The sequence below is a fragment of the Hippoglossus stenolepis genome, chromosome 19 (assembly GCF_022539355.2).
Source record: "Hippoglossus stenolepis isolate QCI-W04-F060 chromosome 19, HSTE1.2, whole genome shotgun sequence".
Classification (NCBI taxonomy): domain Eukaryota; kingdom Metazoa; phylum Chordata; class Actinopteri; order Pleuronectiformes; family Pleuronectidae; genus Hippoglossus; species Hippoglossus stenolepis.
Genome location: NC_061501.1, coordinates 4,636,783 through 4,657,385, shown reverse-complemented (window position 1 = coordinate 4,657,385; position 20,603 = coordinate 4,636,783). Strand labels below are relative to the sequence as shown.

General features: G+C 42.4%; 1 protein-coding gene across 2 annotated transcripts in view; it reads left to right on the top strand.

Moving 5' to 3' along the window:
• The first annotated feature begins 1,557 nt into the window (after nucleotides 1-1,557).
• Nucleotides 1,558-20,603, top strand: part of itgb1a (integrin, beta 1a) — a 28,365-nt gene continuing 9,319 nt past the window's right edge. For both annotated transcript variants that reach the window (XM_035142989.2, XM_035142988.2), the window contains exons 1-5: nucleotides 1,558-1,889; nucleotides 17,761-17,827; nucleotides 18,205-18,290; nucleotides 19,325-19,544; nucleotides 19,650-19,820. In XM_035142989.2, the coding sequence (XP_034998880.1) occupies nucleotides 17,761-17,827; nucleotides 18,205-18,290; nucleotides 19,325-19,544; nucleotides 19,650-19,820 (544 nt within the window). In that variant the 5' untranslated portion in view covers nucleotides 1,558-1,889. The remainder of the gene's footprint in view (nucleotides 1,890-17,760; nucleotides 17,828-18,204; nucleotides 18,291-19,324; nucleotides 19,545-19,649; nucleotides 19,821-20,603) is intronic.

The following is a 20,603-nucleotide window of genomic DNA, read 5'->3' as shown; positions in this document are numbered from 1 at the left end:
GGATATGAATGTCGGGGCTTACAGACACTCGTATGACACCACAGGAGCAGCATGGAGGCATTTTATGTTTATTTCTATTGTTTATTTTCACGCTTGATGAATCGGTCACCATTTACCTCAGTTGTATTGGATTTGGCTGCAACACTGTTTACCCCTGAAACTCCTAAAGGGTTTTGTGGACTCAAACACTTCACCCACCCCCCCATCGGCATAGTGGTGAGTAGATAATGATAATAATGATTTTTTGGGTGAACTATCCCTTTAACTTAAGTGGACTATATCAAAAAGAAAAGCTATTTAATGAACCCCATGAGGAAAGGAAGAAACAAACTCTGAGTTAAAAGTCTCTACTTCTATGATTAGCAATTAAATTGATTGGCTAACCAAACCTACTTGTTAAAAAAAAATAGAAGTATAGTCAGTGTTGGAGCGTTTACACTGACTGTCAGGGCTGGACAGGGTTTTCTAATGTTTTTATTTAATGATGATGATCAATAGGAATAAACACAGTCGGACCTTAAATAATTTTACGTATAATTTGTTTGTTTCATTGTTAAGTCAACACAAATACATGTATATATTCTGTTTCATTACATGTTGTACTGTATATACACATAAAAGTGCTGGACATGATGATGATGATGATGATGATGATGATGATGATGATGATGATGATGATGTCAGATTGATGTTACATTGAATAGAGACGCTGGCAGCATGTGGATCAACAGGCAGTGATGTGATGGGAGTGGGGGTGTCTTTCAGCAGTGACGCCGATATTAATCCAAAATCAAACAGGAAAACAGAAGCATCTGCCTTCAAAATAAAAGAAGCTGAATTGTGATCGTTGAAGCATGTCTGACACGGGCAATTATTCCAGTGGCCTCTTATATCGCTTGTCTATAAAGTCTGTGCCTCTAAGACCTGAATCATCATCATCATCACTTGGCCCATTGTGCTTTACTGAGGGGACGACTGAGGAGCTGCTGTGTCAGGTGAGGGTTGGAAAGTCAGATGGTAGGAACAAACTAGGCTGTATGATATCATTTTAACATAGTCGTGTATATCTATAGTCAAGATTAAGTAGGTATATTAGTAGGCTGTGGAATCCAATAGTTTTATACTGAAATACGGTATTTATCTTAAAACATTTGAAGGAATCATTATTATTATCATCATCATTAACATAGCAACAAATAAGAAAACACAACAACAAATCACAAAACGTTCCCCTCCTGCATCTGTCCGATCAGCGACCTCACTTTTCTTTTTCTGATACTTTTCTGATTGGAATGAATGTTGTTCTGTCTTGTGATTTGTTATCGAGGTTTGTGATTTCATCGGCATGTAAAAACCAGAGTAATGATTTGATATGTCGAAAGTCAGAGAATGTTTTTAGTTCAGTGATCATGAACATGGCTGAATGAAATCGGATCATTCATTTATGTATTTATGTTTTGATCCACTAGACGTGTGCAGGTTTTATTTTGAAGGTCCTCCCCGGACACTCTGTATGTCACTCAGTGTATCTTGACTCTGGGTCCACGGAGCAGGAGGAGCAGGAGGAGCAGAGCCTCAGTTTCTCCTGGACTCAGACTGAGCAGCAGGAACCAGGAGCTCGCTGCTGCTGCTGCTGCTGGATGTGGCTCCGTCTCGAGCTGTTGTCAGGTCTGATCTGCAGGAAACACTGTGCAGTCTCCTGTGAGGAGGAGGTGGAGGGAATGAGCAGAGGGAGAAATCTACGGTGACTTTTCCCGGAGGAGACAAGTGGCCCCGGTGCCAACAGGGCAGAGAGAGAGAGAGAGACAGAGAGAGAGAGGGAGGGAGAGAGAGAGTGAGAGAGTGCTGCTGCTGCTCTATGACACCAGGGATATAACCACACTGACAAGGTAAACATTACACACATTGTACTATTTATATCCTATAACTAACATTATCTCTGTTGTTGCTATGGTTACAGATAATTCTATGTTTGCAATACTTCATCCAAAGTGTGCAGTGATGTTAAGGTGGATGATCATGTTAGTCAGTGTCTAATGTGAATGTTAAGATTCATGGCTGTCTACAATAGTCAGAAATGACCTCACAGTGCTTTTACTTTGAATACATCCTGTCACTATGATGACTGTATGTATACAGCGCTGGTTGAAACGAAGAGAGACCACTGGGTGTCTGTTTTTACTATTTAAAGAACATGTTGAACATGTTTCAGCTCACAACAGATTCAACAGACACTGGAATGAAATGGCTGCCACACATGTAGAGATGCAGAGTTAACACAGATGTGGACTGGTCTGTTCAAAGTGATTGTTGGGGGGGGTGTTAGGGCTGGAACATCTCATCTGATATCGATAATTATCATGAGAAAGGTCACGATATTATTTCTTTTAATTCTACAGTTCTCCTGAGTGAAGGTTGTGGTTTCTTCTTCATGACAAACACTAAGTATTGATATTGTTTTATTACCCAGCCCTAGAAGCTAGAAGTTTTTTTTTCTTAGTTCAAACCTCAATCCCCTTTTCCCCTATTGCCAGGATCATATAGACCATAATACACACAATTATCCTCACACATTACATATAAACAAAAAAAGTCCTTGACATTACTTCAAAAGTAAGATATTCTTATAAATCCAAAAAGTATCTTCATTCATGGAAAGGTCAGCCTTCAATTTATTACATACATTTAAACCAAATGGAAAAGAGTATTTTCTTCTTCTATTTTCTAAGATTTTTTTCCATTTTAAGATTATAATTCAGTTTAAGGAAAGAGATTGTTTAAAAAAAGAAGCAAATATCACATGACCTCTTGATACTTGATAAACAATGTTATTGTGTGGACATTATAATGGGATAATTATAGATATAGTAGATGGATCTATATATATGTATATATATATATTGTGTTATTGCCCAGCCCTATAAGTGGCTTTTTGCTGTTTTTAAAAAGCTGTTGTAATGAAAGTGGTGGGCGTGGTCGTATTGGGGGGGGGTTGTACTTCAGTATCATTATTCAGTTCATCTGCACTGTGGACACAGTGATCTGCTCCATCATCCATCCATCATGCAACAGGCTGCTCTCCTCTTTTCATGTGGGTCGTCATATGACAGAGGCCTCAGCAAGTGATCTCACATGATCTATTTAAAACTGCTCAGTTCACATGAGACGCTGTCGGAGGGAGGGAGCGACGTGGTGAGTTAGAGAGGTCCCAGAGACGCAAGGAGCAGTGGAGGGACATGATGAGCAGGATCAGATGTACAACAAAGACATCAGGAAGTACACAGCAGCTTTTTGTGCTGCTGCAGTGCGTGACTGAGAGGCCGCACAGGATCCGCTGATTGGATCAAGCCCCCACCGCGTTCCACTCTGTCTGAAGGAGAGCAGGAGGATGACGGCCTAATAAATCCAGCTGACGGAGCTGACTCCACACTGCAGCCACCGCCGCCGCAGAGCCCTGACATCAGTTTAATCAGGGAGATGGAGGCTGGAAGGGAGGCGAGGACGGAGGGAGCGAGGAGATATGGATGTCAAAGGGGGGTGGGGGGGTGGGGGGGGGTGGAAGGACAGTGAGAAGGGAATAAGGGGGAGGAAGGCTAATTGAGGATGAGGGTTAAATGTAGGACATGTGCGAGGAGGGGGGAGGGGGTTTGAAAGACCGTGGAGGAGCCAGTAGCCACCAGCTAAATGGATGTGACCCCTGGGGGCCCCCCCTCAGGGAACAGCTGCTGCTGCTACCGGGGGGCGGGCTCTCACCTGATTTACGATTCACTGACACACACACACACACACACTCACTGGACCACACCCAGGCCTTTCTACCAGACAAGTGACGTTTCTGGTTGTCGTCGTGTGTGTTTTTGTTGCTTTGTCAGTGAGCGACACGCACCTTATGTGTGAAGGTGTCCCCCTGGGGCGGAAATGATGAATGCGCCCTGTGTGCTGCCGTGGTCCTATGGGAAGGAAGTGATGTATGTGAAGGGTTGCCCTCCATGACACATGCTTTGTGCCAGAGGAGGGGATCACTGGCTCAGAGGTGTAAAGCAGGACAAATAATCGCCTGTTATAGCTATTTACCCCCACCACACACACACACTAAATGACACACACACTTTCACTGCAAGTTCGAGCGCAGGTCCACACTGATCCCCGAAGAGCTGTTAATGTGATTTGTTAGGTTGTTACTCACATGTCTGACCAACAAGCACAAACCTCAGCATCCTTCTTGCTTTCTGAGGAATTCTCAAACCCTATGTTGATAAAGAGCTGAGTTAGATTAAATCAGGATTTTTAAGGCTACATCTACATCTTTTCAATACAAGTAACAAAGTGCTTTACAACAAACTATATGAAATTCACAAACAATCAGAGTAGATAATAACAATAAAGATACAGATAATAAAAGTCATAGATTTCATGCGATAAAAGCTTTTTTATACATTGCTTTTGCATACTTTGCTTTTGTTCGACAACGTTGTGTGGAAACTAAAACTGTCGCTGTCCACACAACCGTATTGGCTCCGTATTAGTTTTAATCTCCGTCCAGAATAACACATCTGAAAACCCATACATCACGTGATATCTCACGTCCACTGGGCATGAGGTTGCCGCTGTAAACAGGAAGCACTTGGTTGGTAGTTTGCAGAAAGAGCACAACTACAAACGAGAAGCAGCAATGGCGAAAAGTAACAGGGTCAGAAACGCTTGTAATCAATTATACATGTTGCATTATACACTGGTAGCCGAGGCTAATGTCGGTTGTTTTCCTCTGAACCAGTGAAGGCTACATCGTGACCGAAGAGACCCTTCAGCGGTTTTGCGTGTCTACGCAGCCCCGGAGCTTTCAAATTAAAACGGGGCCACCAGCGTTTCCAAGCTTCTCAAGTTTAACAGCTCTAAAAGTCGGGAGGGGTGTGGACGCCAGCCGCGAGTTGATGCGTTAAGGAAAACTTTGTAGTATGGACATAGCCTAAATCGGTTCTGTGCAACACAATAACTCCCTGTGTTGTTTTTATTCTTCTGAACATCATTTTTGGAACGTTTGTACATTTTTGCAGCTAGATTATGGGGTGGGCCACACTCTTGGTTTTGGTTTGTGACCTCTGTTGCTGCTTTTAGCCGAAAACCTTTGCATTTGCTCTTCACTCTGCCCCGCACAGGGTCGCCTCCTGCTTCTAAAAACAGCCTTTAAAACACCAGGGAGGAAGGGCAGGGTGGTTTAAAGCTGACCTCGGCTCAGCCAAGGTCTGCTGACAAAACGGAGTTCTGGCACAGTGTTTACTATTGTGACAGTGTGATGTTTAAACCCAGTGAGAAGATAAATGTTTACGTGCAACTCATCCACAGGATGACTCCGTGGATATGAAAAAGTTTGTGTTTAGAAATGAAACTTTATTCACTAGCATGATCACTTTCTTGTGTCATACTTACGATAACAAAGATGCAACCAAAAGATAGAATTACTTCATACACGCTTAAAACAGTCATCAATACTCAACACCAGTAATTCTATCTTTCAAAAATATATATTGCATTGACCTCTCCCTATGTGCCTGCTGCCTTCAGTGGCCTATACATGGACACATAGAAGCAGCACAATGCAAACACTGTTCTCTGCCTTTGTGAATATCGTCTGTTCGATGCTGACATCTCAGGGGTGTTAAGTGAGTCACCAGAAGGCTGCCAGTTCACAGACAGGAACTCCTTGTAGTCCTGTAACTTCATACTCCGAGGGGCTTCTTTTAAAGTCAGTCGTCAACACTGGGAAATTCCTTCTATAAATGTAGTGGACAATACAGAAAAGTTGACCTTTTTACACTGTTCTCCAAAAGTCCATACGTCTTAGAATATAATGCTGCCCCATAAAGGATGGATAGAGATTAGTGGTAAAGTATTCAAATAATGTTTTCTTAGGAAAGGTATTTTCATGGATAAGGAAGATGACAGCTGATCTGAACAGATGAAACAAAGTCTATTTCTAGTCTTAACTCAGTTTTGACCAAATGTGTAATATTTGCACTTTCAGGGCAGAATAGACATTTGAAGGTGAAAATAAGTTAACAGCGTCTGTAGAGGAGTTTGTGTCTTTCTGTTGTTTTGCCTTGTGAGTCATGTTCAACCCCCAGAACGTCTCCAGCTCTCTCACCTTGCTGTCTCGCCAGGCTTTTATACGAAGAAAATGAATCACTGTTTTTGCGTTCATAAAAAACGTTGATAGCTATTTACGTGCCAGTGCCCGGAATTTAAATTTGCATCATAAAGTCCTGCATGACATTGCAGAGTCAGAGTTTAGACAGCCAAAATAAAGAAGCGTGCAGACAAAAGCCAGACGTTAGTGGGTGTTGGTGGGTTTTTTGAGCAGTGGAAAAGGGGCTTAAGAGATTACAATTGGAAATGCAGTAATTACATTATAGTTGCTTTTATTATTTTGACATTTATGAGTTGACTTGTTCACTACATCACTGAGAGTTTGATGGATGGTGTACATCAGCTTCTGGGCAGATGAGGTGCGGGCCAGAAGCATCTTCAGGTAATTCCCAGATGGTCTTGCTTGTGTTGTTGGCTCATTGATGGGGGAAATATCCTCCACAGCTACACATTCAGGAGAGTCATCTCTGTTTTAGAGTCGGATGGTGTGTAACAGCACCTCTGAGGTCAGGACTGGAGAACTGTGTGTGGTCATGGAGGCTGAGCTCGCTGCTGGATGGTCAGTAAATAGGTTTGTGTGTGTGTTAAAGTGTCTCGTGTCTCGGCTTTGGGTTTGACACTTTTGAGAGGCAGACAGCTGAGTAATAAAAGTAAAGAACAGATGTAACTTTTGCGGCTGATCACGTGATTTTATTAACAGCACATCAACACCAGCGTAACAATTACTGTCTTCTACGTGTGTGGCGCCGCTTTTTAACCCGGAGATATTTGTTTTCTTTTTGTTTAGTTTTTTTCATTTTTGCGTGTGTCGCGTGTTTGAAGTGTCATCAACCCCCCCAACTCGCTCGCAGTGAATCCAGCGGGGATGCGCTCATATTGACTCTCTGCAGACTAAATACTAGGGGGCCAGGCGGAGAAAGTCCGCAATAACTCTGGAGCTCTGAGATTTGCATTTGTATCTCATGTGTCAACTTAAGTAAAAAGTTCACTCGAAGTGCTCCCTTAAATTGGTCAAACTCAAAACTATTCAGATCTGCTGATGTATTTAAGTTTGTTGGATCAGGGACATCTTGTTTGGAAGCTGTGTAGCAGGGAAGGTTCTCCAGAGTACAAACTTTTTCCTCACAGTCTTTCGTTTGGATTTAGCAGAGTCACTCTCACATAGTTATAGAACATGATGTTCAGTCAGAGGCCCCTGAGAAAGTCTTGAGAATTGAACATGACAGATATTTCTCCAGTGCTCCCAGGAGGGAATACATGTAGCCACGCAGCGCTCACTGTCTAGCTCTGCAGAGTTTTCACTCTCCCGTGGTAGCGGAAATGGAGGCCCTCTGGTTCAAGTGTCAAGTCTGGGACCTAATGAAAGACATCTGAGTGTCATTAATGTGCCAGTCCTGGAGCATTAGGGCCTCAGCTAAAAGCAGTGCTGTAAAGGTGTCCACAGCCGGCCCGCTGCAGAGTGAAAATCCAATTAAAAGACCAGGCATTGACAGATCTATACAGCGAAAGCAGAACTGTCTCGGATTTAATGTAGTTTCCACGCAGTCGCTGTGACTTTTAGCTTCTGTTGGGCAGCTTGCGCGTGTGCTGCTGTTCTCATGTACAGTTGTGTGGCTGCTTTGTCCTGACTTTCCCTTTAGAGTCACTGTGAGGTCGACATTTGTAGTCTTGCATGAAATATCTCGACAACCATTGAATGGTTTGGCATGAAGTTTGCTGCAGTCATTCATCTTCTTCTCAGGATGAATTTGAATAACTCGTTGATCCCTTCGATTTTCAGAAGATGCCACCTTCAGGTCTAATACCTCAGCAGTAATTTGGGGCTAATTAGTAAATGTAAGCATTCTAAAGGTGAATAAGGTAAAGATCTGCAAAACATACATCTGTTAGCATTGTCATTGTGAGCATGTTAGTATTTAGCTCGAAGAACTGGCTATGTACAGGAAACAGAACAGTTTTGGCACTGGCTTGTTTCAGCAGCGCTTCAGGCTCGTCCTCACTTCCTTGTCTTGACAAACCAGTTGCAGAGTTTTTTTTTCATAGTTTCCTCCAGAACATCTCATCTTCACCAACAGTAAACTTAACCCAAAGTTCTCCAGGAGCCAACTGAGAATCTCTATGCGAATGGGCTAGTGTGTTTAGGGCACCATGTTAAAAACTGTCGGGAGGTGTGCGACCAGCCAAAATGACGGCGTGCAACAGCAGTGGACATGACATCAGTTCTCCGCACAAGGACGTGATCTGTAGGAGTATAAACTAGGTTTTAGAGCTGTTGTTGTAGCTGTTTACGTTTGTTTAAACAAACTTTCACCGTGTCTTGTCAGATCTGGAGAAATCATTTGCATTTTTCTCTCCATCCTAACACACTATTCACTCATCCCTTCACTGCTGTAAATATTTGTGGGAGACTTCAGCCTGCTGTCATGTATCTGATTTATTCCTCTCGCTGCCTCTGCAACACAGATGCTGCTCTGATGTTTGTAGATTGTCCCAGAGAATTAATATCCACGGCGGTTGTTTGTTGATTAGCAGTGAGGTACTCAGGCTGCTGGCTTGTTTGGTTTTTGACCAAGTTTAGATTACTGTGATGGCCTGGTTTAGAAATCACACACGCTCAAAGACAGCGTGCTGCTGTTTGGCAGCTAGCAACATTTCAAATCTGTAATGAGGCAGTCTGGCCCCCTCTCTCTCTGTCTCTCCTCTCTCCCTGCATTTCCTTCCGTACTCGGTTGAGTGCCAACTATGTTATCTGCGCGGCTTCAAGAGGGAGATGTGGCTCGTTTCCAACCACCGTGATGCAGGCTTCCTGCGTGATCCGGTTGGGCTTCCTGTGTTCCAGCAAAGGAAGGGCCAACTCAGCAAACACAGGGCGTTTGGGGAGGCTTAGTGTACAGCAGATCCCAGCTCCACACGGCTGAGCCCTGGGCTCACACTGTCACAGCCAGGCAAACCCCATAAGACCTTCAAATGTAGCCTTCATTTTCGCCTGGTGGTTGGTGGTGAGAATCAGATACTCTGCCCCTCTCTAGATCTGCTTTTCGAGGATCTCCATAAATGGTAAAACAGATGGCGCCCTGAAAATGTCTTATTTTACAGATGCTTGAGCAAACCATGTTTCTGTCAGGTCACTTTTTCTGACCTAATAAATGCAACTGTATAACAGCAGCAGAACTTTGGAACACAGGAAAATGACTTTATTTATATGATTCACAGTAAGTTGGTTGTATGAGATGTGAATTGTCTCCAACGAGGTTAGTTGTGTGTCTCCATGGGGTTGATAGTCCACCTTTTGGAGTGATTGCAGAGGCCAGGTGGGGGAAGACAAGTCAGAAATAACTGCACAGCTATTTTCAACACAGAGATGGAGCCGTGAATAAGGACATGGACTTGGCCTTCCCCCAAAGGTTGTGGTTTTGCCCTGACTGTTTCCTCAGGACAAGATGTGATGAGATATGAACCCAATTCAATATGAATGTGTTTTGGTTTACAGAATACAACCCAGATCTGCCCAAGTGTTATTGATTTACTGACTGGAAAAGTTGGACAGTCCTTCCAAGCAGTATCTGCCTCAGAAGTACGGTATATCTTTAGCCCCTGTCACACAAGGGGAATGTTGGCAGGCGTCAGGCCAACATATGGGGCTAAGTGTTTTGTGTGAATAGCAGAGCACATTTTCAAGACCAGCAGCAAAACCTCTGTTGAATCGTTGCTAAAACTGGATGTTAGGCCGTAGCTACTTACCCCTATTATTCCAATAAACCATTACAGAGTGCAGAAGAGGCTCTTACTTCGGATTTACTCAACCATCTCTGGAACTGCTCTCAAATACCTGATTAACAAAGATCTGTGACTATCACCTAACATAAGCCGTTTTCAGGCATGACCTCTGTGTGCAATATGGTGTAAGCCAAATAAAACAAGTCTTTTGAATTGAAATCTGGTTCATAAGGGGACTGTGGGGTGGAGGTATGTGCTCTAAGTACCATTCTTGGTCCGTTAGCGACTGAGATAACTAGCTTGATGGGATGGACTTTTTATCTTTACAGTACAACTGAAACAGACTTTTGTACATTTGCTCTGTGTTTCTACAAGTGAGGGGATGTGTTCCCTTTGTGACAGGTTCTGTTGATAAACTTCCTCTTTTTACACCTAACAAGTTTTAATCATCATTTCATCTTTTTGAGGAAGGTGTGGAATCCGCCCATATGCCTTTCTGTATGTATTTTCATCCTCCTTGTAAACACCACAGTGGCAATATCATAATTCAATAATTTAAATTAGATTAAATGTTGAACTTTTAATCTAATATTAAAAACATATTATATACATAAAGAGCATTTGATTTTCTGTAATTAAAATGGTATTTATTTACATTTATTTGCATTGGAAAAACACATGCTGCACATGTACCAAGGAGATGTTTTCATTTGGGTTTGTTCATTTGATTGTTTGCTTGTTTATTCCATGAGATGTTGTGGAGGGGTGGGGCACGACCCAAGGAAGAACCCATTGAATTAAGGTGCGGCTCCAGGTACAGATTTCACTTTGTTTGTGGAAGATGGTGTAAAGAGCCACAGTAAACAGCAGTTAAAGCTCACTATGACTCAAATCATCATTTTGCAAGCAAGTGTTCAGCAAGTTGAAAAGCTGTAGTGAGAACAACGTACTGATAGTCATTTAAATTCACTTATTCAATTTATTAAATTGACTTATTAAAATCCACTTTGCTGTTATCCTGTAATTGCCAATGTTGGCATGTGTTTGCAGCAAAGCCAGTTGCAGCTGGAAGGGAATGTAAATACCAGTTAAGGCTACCCTGGGAATATTACTTGAGTCCATAGAATGTGCTTAAGGTGTGCAGGGTCTTTTTTAACATTCTTCTGCCCACTGAACCTCTTCTCATTTTATTTCTTTGAGGCAAATAATAAAGAAACGCAGGCTGAATCAGACGTGGTGGAAAGTAATTGGCTCTGCTTTTGCTCGATCACAAATTTCCACACATTCAAAGTTACTTCCACTCTCCTTTTTTTCTATCGGACAAAGTATCTTCTATTGAGGAGTAGTTTGACTACTGGAATGCTCAATGTGGAAACTGTGATGAAATTTCTCCTCATTTCGGGCTTTCATCCCTCTCATTTAGAAGTAGTTTTATGTTTTTTCCTCTGTATAAAGATCACATTGGAAACCACTTTGGATTCTCTGCCTGTATTGAAAGACATCGCCATGTTTCTCATTAAGATTATTTATCTTTTAGTGGCTCTTTTGGGAAGGAGGGGACGGTGAGTGGGAACACTTTAAAGATCAGACCGTCTGTCATGGTCTCAGAGGGCAGCCTGATTCATTGCTTTTGTCTCTTGTGAGAGGGTCCTCTGGGTGGTGGTGGTGGTGGGGGGTGGCAGTGGAACGAGACACAGACGGACACTGTTTGGTATTCCGCTTCTGTTCTGTGGGGCGGCTCGTACGTCTCAGAGCCCAGACATGTTCACGGCTCTGCGCGGTTTGAAGGGTATGTGAAGTCAAGGGGCCGCTGGTTTAGCTCAGCTCGCTGTGGAGGGAGTTAACTGAGCAGTTGTGTGGATGGTTTGGGGGAGAAAGAGAAAGGAAATTGGTGAAAGAGAGAGGGAGGATTGGGAGTATAGGATGCCAGAGATATGCCACGGAGAATGACATCTTGGAATTTTTAATGAAATATTTATTGAACTCAAGACCCAAATTTTTGAAGTCTTAGATACTTTAGCCATACTGACACTGTTCTTTTTCAAAATGAACACATACATATTCTGCTGAAATTACAAAATCTTCAACAACCAGATAAATACTGTTCAAATGGAGGGGGAGAATTAGGACAGAGTAAGAGGGCTAACTCAGCAGAAGCAAGGAGAGTCTGTAAGATCCTTTCCTTTGGACACGAGGCAACTCCTTTCCCTCGGAGTTCTGCACCGCCCTTTCCTGTTTTCCCTTCTTTTCCATTCCTTCGTTTTCGCGGCTGAAGAAAACAGCCATTCTGAGGGAAGGAAGCCCAGGCTTTCCTTCCACAAAGAGCACTGTGACTCAGATGTAGCACCAGTTCTCCACTGCTGCAGTGTACGCTCTGCTGTGTTGAGCTGTTGCCCTCGCTGCCTTTCTCCTGACTCTGCTGGTCATTCTTCATGGCTGTGCTTGGAAGTAAGTAAGTCAATCCCAAGCACTTGCAAATGCAGTTGGCCAGTTTGTCGTAAATGTAACGTTCAGATCGACAACAGGGGCAGACTGATCTGAGTTCTTGGTTTGTTCTGTTGCTGTTGTCCTTTTTCACTGACTTAATTAATTGATAAATTGTTTAAATTAATCATTTGAAAACAGCAAATTCATAAACATCTGAATCTTGGCATCTTTGCATTTTGTATTTGATTGACTAGCTCTGTTTAAATCGATCTTATTCCAGAAATCTCTTACTGTCTGTATGTTGAACACATATCTTGAGAAGCGTGTATTGTTAATGGCCCGAGTACAGTGTCAAATTTGGTGAGATTTGACAGACAATACGTTCAATATTATAAACCTTTGATAAACAGGCGACCAGCGCTCTGTAGCAGCTTCAACTGGGACTCATCTAAGGGATGTTGTTGATCACGACCACAGTGCGTTCATGAAAATGGCAACAACAACTGATTCTCCACCAACCTTTGAATTATCAGGTGAACAGCTCTTTGTGCAGCATCGCTTGTGCAGCTTCGGGCTTCTGTGGACTGAGTCCAGCAGCGGGTCCGCGGTTCAATGACTGCAGGTCACTTTAACAGTTTCAGAGATAAAGCTGCAACCAGCATTACCACAGGTCAAACAAATGATTCCAAACTGGTGCTGACTAAATAGCAACAAGCTGGAGGAAGAAGGATTTGGGAATCAATCAGGGTGTTATAAATACAGCATCCTTGTATCATGGGCGTCATGACTCACATTTCCCCAAAGTGCTGTAACAGTGTTGCACGTTACTATCCTGGTCAGGCAGCGTTCAAGCCCCTCAGGAATGCCTGAGAAGCTTGGCCCGTTTTAGTCACGCACCGCAGTGTCTGCCCTGCATCGCTTTCTCCTGCCAACTGATAGAGCGTTGCAAAGCCCATAAAACACTGGGCTGCTATCAGTCACACCTCAGGTGTGTGTGTGTGTGACAAGTGGACATGCATGCATGCTGGTGTCTGGCCCAGAGACATATAAATAGCATGGGAGCTGAATAAACTACTTTCCTGTAAGAGAATGAGCAGCACAGCTCTGTCCTGCTGTTCACAGTAAACCGCCTTTATCAAAAGGTTGTATATAAAAGTTCACCTTGTGGTGCACTTAGATTCATTCCAGACGTCACACAGTCATACAAGATAGTGTTTGCTTGGCTTTATCTTGCTTGTTCACAATGGTATGTGGGTTTGATTTCTGAGAACCATGGTTTGTAGAGACTTTCTTATGGGGGAGTGAAGTTTAAGGCTGGTGTCAGGGAGTGTTGCAAGATCTCGTCTTCCCAGCTAAGCTGCAATGGAAAAACTTAAAACATGGTCAAAGCCACTGCTCAGTGTATTTAATATATTATCTTTTTGTTTAAAGTCTTTGTGGACCGTTTTATTTCACTTTTTAGCAGTACATTAAACTGTAGTGGATTATAGCACCATAATTCAAATCTTATGTTGTGGTCATGACGGATACATTTACAGATTTACCCGACAAATCCCAAAGCCTTTGAAAACCAGGATGAATGGCCTTTTAAGGAGCTAGATAACCATCCACATCATTATCAGACAATAAAAAACATGTTGTCAAATGATGTTTATCTGCCTGGAAACATCTTACATCTGCATCGTCTAAATTCACTCCCTAAAAGTGTCCATAAAACCTCAACCTACAACATAAGGCCGATAAAATCTGATAGAAAGCATCATTAGGAGCATGATTAGACATTTTCTCTCTAATCATAAGCACATTATAGCAAAGATGTGGCTGAATAGTTTTTTCCTCCCAAAATTCATCAAGGTAGACCTGTTAAGTAATTTACTAAGTCACACCTATTTTTGTTCTCACTATATGTGAGGATCAATAGCTTCCTTTTAAACTGATGACATATTTTTGTTTTGAAACATGGAATACAATGCATTTTACGCCCTAAACACTTCCGTATTAGATTAGGAAACCGAGTATGACAAATTTGAACAATGCTCCTGCTGAAGCGACCTTTTTTTCCCCACTGTTAAACTAACATGTACTTATGACATTAAAGTAGAGCCCTCTGTGTTTGCAAGATGGACTCCAAGGTATCTGTACTACCTCCACCTCCACCACCTCCTCTCCAAGAATGGAAATGGAATTTAACATGGTTCTGCTGAAGTTCACAACTGTCTCCATGGTTGTGCCCTCATTCAAGAGCGGATGTTATTCCCACGCCACAAAGCGTTCCACCAAGTCTCTGCCTCCTGCACTGACACATCCCATAATTGCATCCATCAGAAAACATGTGCAGATGAGAGGACGCAAAGTTGTATTGAAAGTCAGAGGTGTACAGGTTGAAGAGGAAAAGGGAGATATGCATAATTATATACTTAAGTGACTGAATATTTTTACATAAATAGAAGACGATAATCACTAGATTAGTCGATAATGAAAATAGGTAAATCTCTAAGTGAATAAAGCTTCTGGTGAGATTGTGTAAACACTAAACACGACTCCTGCACATTTGTATGAGGTGAGGAGCTGACTCAAGTTACAGCCTGTGTCGAAAATACATAATAGACAAATCGAAGCAAGAAATACACAATAATAGTTTGAGAAAGGAAATTTAGGCCAAACCCACATTGCCTTCATCAGCTGTTTTCTATCTTCTGCCTTCTACTGAACTGCTAGAGAAGAAAAAGTGCACGTGATATATTGTCTATGTCAACCATTCCATATTGTATTTACGACTTTCTTAGTCTGAGATTTAAAGGTGCTCTTGGAGGCAATTTAACATCCTGGTCCTGACCTATCTCAGCCTGCTCTCTGTCCTCAGCTCCATAACTTACCGTCGTTTTTTTTTTTCCTCTCATTCCTCTTTGCAGCTGCTAAGCTCCACGGTGAAAAGGCAACATGGTTGTTTTTCTAACCCGACACCTCGCTGGACTTTTATAGACGTAGTTTGCATTTGAATGATTCTTTGGAACTGCAAAATAGAGCTGAAGTCGAAAACCTCAGCAAGAGAGAAAAGGAAAATATCTCTGTGGTTTTTCTTGAAAGAGGAATGTGAACCTGAATTCCTTCATGTCAGGCTCTGTGCTCACTTAAATCACTCGCGTACATCGACTGTACTTTATCATATTCTCTCATAATATTTACACCTGCTTCACATACATCAAACTCAAAATATCTGCCTTTCATTTTAGGTCATCATATAAACATTTTGTGACAGATTTATTGTTAAAGTCCGATGGCTTCAGTGAGGCAGCGGTGATGAGGCAGATCAAGGTTAGATGAGGTATCCGTCTCACTTGAACGTACGCCGAACACACACTGACACACAGCATCCATGTAAAGCAGTGGAGATTCAAGCCAGCTGATCTAATCTGGGGGGGGGGGCTGCAGACAGGCCGTCTACCCCTCTGTGTCTATATAAACAGACACTGCCACACACACACACACACACACACACACACACACACACACACACACACACACTCAGGAATGCCTCACTCAACACCATGCACACTGAACGTCAGAGCGTCCTTTACCCCAGTGTAAGGGAACGCAGTCTTTTAATGTGACCTCTATGAGTAGCCACAGCCGCCGGCCTAAAAAAGTAAGAACAGAAGGAAAACGTTTTGTCACTTTATCACTGTCTGCTTCTAATTCGAACCTGAAGCTTTTAGATCCAGTGTTGTTGACATAGGCTACTGTGGAGATCCACTTTGTGGCTTATGGTCAGGTGGGTTATTGGCTCTACATTCCACATGATAATTAGATGAGCCCTTGATGGACAGTGAAGCTTTATACTGTAGAACATTATATTATTAACAGATTAACTACTGTGTATTAGCCATCAGAGCTGCAACTCATTAGAACTGTCAGTAAGAGGTGGTGAGAATCCCACAAGCACCCCAGTGCTCACTAAATGAAGGCAGCAGGGGTAATTTACACTTGTAGGACATAGTGTAAATATAAACTTAGCTCTTTGGCTATGATTATTTATCGCGGATAAAGCTGTAACCTCATCCTCTTCCCAGGCATGTTTTAGCCATGCTGGCAGTTTGCTCGGTTGGTCGGCCTTTGGTCAACTCAACTATCTCTGGAACTATTCAATGAAATAAAATAGATCTCAACCCACTGCTGAAATTCAGTAACTCCAGATAGTGTACCTGCTTGACTTTGATGATCTCTCAACGTCGCCCCACCATGAGGTTGAGGTTGTGGGTTTTATCTAGCAGCACCTGCAGGTCAAAGTTTTTGTTTCTCTTGCAAAATATTTGGAAATCCACTCAATCGTTCAGCACATGATTTGGTTCATTCAGGGTTCCCAGAGGTTGATCACCAAACTTGTTCTGTTGTTTTGAGTGAATCACTTGAACAAGATGGGTGGTTGGTCTGTTCACTGTCTGACTAGTTTCTTTTATCACACGAGTCAAATGTTTATCCACACAAAACCCAGCAATACCTTTTGTAGGTGTTTTAGGTTTTAGATGACATTTTGTCTAATCTCTATTAACATGTATCTGTATATGAATGCAGATAAATGCCTACAGCCATCCCAAGCCTTCAGATTACACATATTCACTCACAGGATTAGTTTCAAGAAATTAATTAATCATCCCCTAATTTTTGCTCTCATGCCATCATCAGGTAAAAATTATTTTGTCCTTTTGTTTGGTTTATGATCAAATACATCCATCTTCAAATAGTATTTTTGGTTTGGTGGTAAACAGCAAATGTTAGATTAAGATTGATGATCATAATGAACATTATATATATATATATATATACACTACTCTGTAAAAGTACAGTCTCAGAGCTGTCAGCATTGGCTCTACACTGTTCCCAATTCAGCCGTTTAGTTCAGAGTAATGTCCTTCAGTCCCCTCATCATTAGTAAGTCATGAGTGCTGCATTAGCAGCAGGACAAGATGCATCGATATGGCTGAGCAGAGGGCCTGGGATCAATATACAGGACATAAGAGGGGGCTGGACTCAAGGGAGTCAGTGCTATTTACAATAAAAGGGGTTGTGGGAAAAAGGAGCCTGCGGCCTAAGCTAGGGGCAAGTTGATGTGACTGTGTGTGTGTGTGTGCGTGTGCGTGTGCGTGCGTGTGCGTGTGTGTGTGTCTGAGTGTCTGAGTGTACATGTTTGTGTGTGAAAGTGGTCTGAATTGAATTAGCCTACTGAGAATAGCCAAGCCCCCGTTGCTGGATTATTTATGACCTCCAATTATAACCAAGCCATTTTCCGATACAATCTTTCCTCTCTCTTGCTCCTGAGGACCCTGTTGTCCAGGAAATTTGGATTTCAGGTTTTCAGGCCACCAAGCACTCTGCTGACGGTTATTGTTAGAGACACGGACACATAGACAGCTGCTCTTTTTGTTTTCATACCACAGCACGTTAAAACGATCTCTTCTTTGTGTGTGTTTGCAGATGGACCTGAAGCTGCTCTTGATATCCACATTGTTCGGAGTCATTTGTTACAGTAATGCTCAGAAAGGTAAGATCCCTCTGTCAGACCTCATTTTGTGAAACAGTATTACCCTGCGTATTGCTGTTCCATCATTATTCTGTCAAATGATGTCTTTTCGCATATTACTCATAATGTCGGCTCCCTCCCTGGAGAGTGAGAGCAGCTACTTTAGCGTAATGATGTCCCTGAGCAGTAGAGCTGCACCCCAGCATCACGGAGCATAGAGGATAATGGAAAAGACTGAATATTCTGTCTCAGTCTCCTATTACCGTTGAGCCACACAGTGTTCCACATGATCTGATGCGTAAACACTACGGGGTTTAACAGGCTGCTTACTTTGCAGGGACTGTGATGTACGACTGCTCGCTCTGACTCTGCCTTCTCTCCCTTTGTTTTCCATCCAGAGGGGAACGAGTGCATCAATGCCAATGCCAAACACTGCGGGGACTGCATCCAGGCCGGAGCCAAATGTGGCTGGTGTAAAGACCCAGTACGTGAATCAGAGCTGTCAGCTGTATTCGCTACAGTATTGCTGACGCCATTAAGATTATAGCAATAGAGAGCCAGTGGTGTGGAATCGTGCTTTATGTAGCTTTTACAATTATTAATTTACCTTTTTTTTAGAATAAGCTATTCATATTTGAAGTATCAGAGGAAAATAAAGAAACATCATTACAATTTCCTAAAGCCGACATCTTCAGATTGCGTAATTTTGTCTGACTAACAGCCCAACATTTTTTGTTTGTTCCCTCCTTAACTATAAAACTGAGGGGGGAAATAAACACAAAACCTTTTCACATTTTATAGGCTGAATCAAGTAAATATTAGGTCAAATTGCTGTCAATACATTTTACGAGATTGGAGTAATTGATAAATTGGATAATTGTTTCAGAACTAGCCTACGGAACAGTAAAACAGTAAAATGGCAGTCATAGATGTTTCAGGCAGATTTAGTCACGTTCACATGTCCTCAACCAATCAAGAGTCAGTCTTGACGTCAATCATGACGTTTTACCTTGTTTTATAGCTTCCAAAGTAATACAATTACTGTAATTAAAACCAAAACTCATCAGAAACTCATTTCAAATTCAAATTTACATGACGGGAACTTTTTACTTTTTAGTTCAGTCCATGTCTCATAGATTCATATGGAGGAGGTGAAGTTTATGACTTATACTGCAGCCAACCACACGGGGAGGATGGAGACACTTTGGCTTCACTTTTTGGGAGCCGTCATGTCGTCAATTTTGTGTGTTGGAGCCTCTCTATCTGCTAAATGATTATGTCTTGTGCCCAGTGCCACCAGTTTGTAAGTGTAAGTCTTTTCATTGAAATGTTGTACTTTGAGTTGAACTCTTGTTCCAAGCGTAAGTCAAGACCTCAGAGTTAAAAAGGCTCCTTTAGAGCCACAAAAGACATTATTACAGCTTTCGCAGACACAGTATTACTCTTCATGATAAACTGATATTCTCTTATAAAACTGATGGATTTCCCCTTTAATTCTCCCTGTGCTGCCGCTCTCAGGACTTCCTGAAACAAGGAGAAACTGTGTCGACCCGCTGTGACGAGGTGCAGTCTCTGTTGAAAAGGGGCTGTAATAGGACGATGATTGAGAACCCGCACGGCAAGCGGGTGATCCTGAAGAACAAAGCGGTGACAAATCGCACAAAGGGAGAAGTTAAGTTGAAGCCGGAGGACATCACTCAGATTCAGCCCCAGAAACTCAACCTCACCCTCCGATCCGGTGAGGACACATTTTCCATTAGCTGCTTTTACCCTCATTTGTTTTTTATTAGATATTTACCACAAAGACACTCCAGAGTGTTTTAATTATGTTAACTTCCTGTAGGTGAGCCCCAGTCGTTTGACTTGAAGTTCAAAAGAGCAGAGGATTATCCCATCGATATGTACTATTTGATGGACCTGTCCTACTCCATGAAGGACGATCTGGAGAACGTCAAGAACCTGGGAACCAATCTGATGGTGGAGATGTCAAAGATCACCTCTGACTTCAGGATAGGTGAGGATCTTCATCAAAATAGATCTTGATTAAAAGAATCATCCATATTGGGTGGGGTCGGGATGCAGTTGTGACACTATTGTCTGGGGGGATGTCATCTCAGCCTTCACAAACTCTTCAGACAGTGGATTGGCTGACTTGTATTTGCAGGTGTCCCATTGTGGATATTTAGTGCCACCCAGGTTTGAATGACCTTGGTGTGACCTGCACAAACAAACCAAAGAAGTAAACATTTGAGAGTTCGTTGACCTGCTATGAATTCATCCGGTGTCAGATTACACTGCAGCTCCCAAACCAAGCATCTTATTAAAGCTAGAGTTGGTACTCCTGGAAAAGTTAAAAGCAAGAGCAGGCTACAAAATGCAAAATGCAACCGACATATCCCATCCCCTGCCATCAGCTCTCTAATTAGAGAGACGGCCCCAATACACGAGCACCGACTGACAACTGCTAGAAGCCGACTTTTCTGGGACTCGCTCACAAACTTCTGATTATCTGACTGCTTCAGCGCTGTCTGTCTCTCAGGCTGATGACTCAAGTCATGGGCAGTGGAAAACACAGGCAGGCAGGTCGGTTAGTGACAGACTCCAGTCTGTCCAAATTTAATGATATAGTCGTGTTTATTACAGTTCTGCCAGGTCCGCAGACATTGTTATTTTTTTCCCCTGACAACTTTATTTGTTTGCTATCGAGACGTGAAAACAATTTCAACAAATAAGATAAAAACTGTTTCATAATCAACTTACCAACCCTACCTTTAAGCCTTTCAGCCAGTGCTAAATC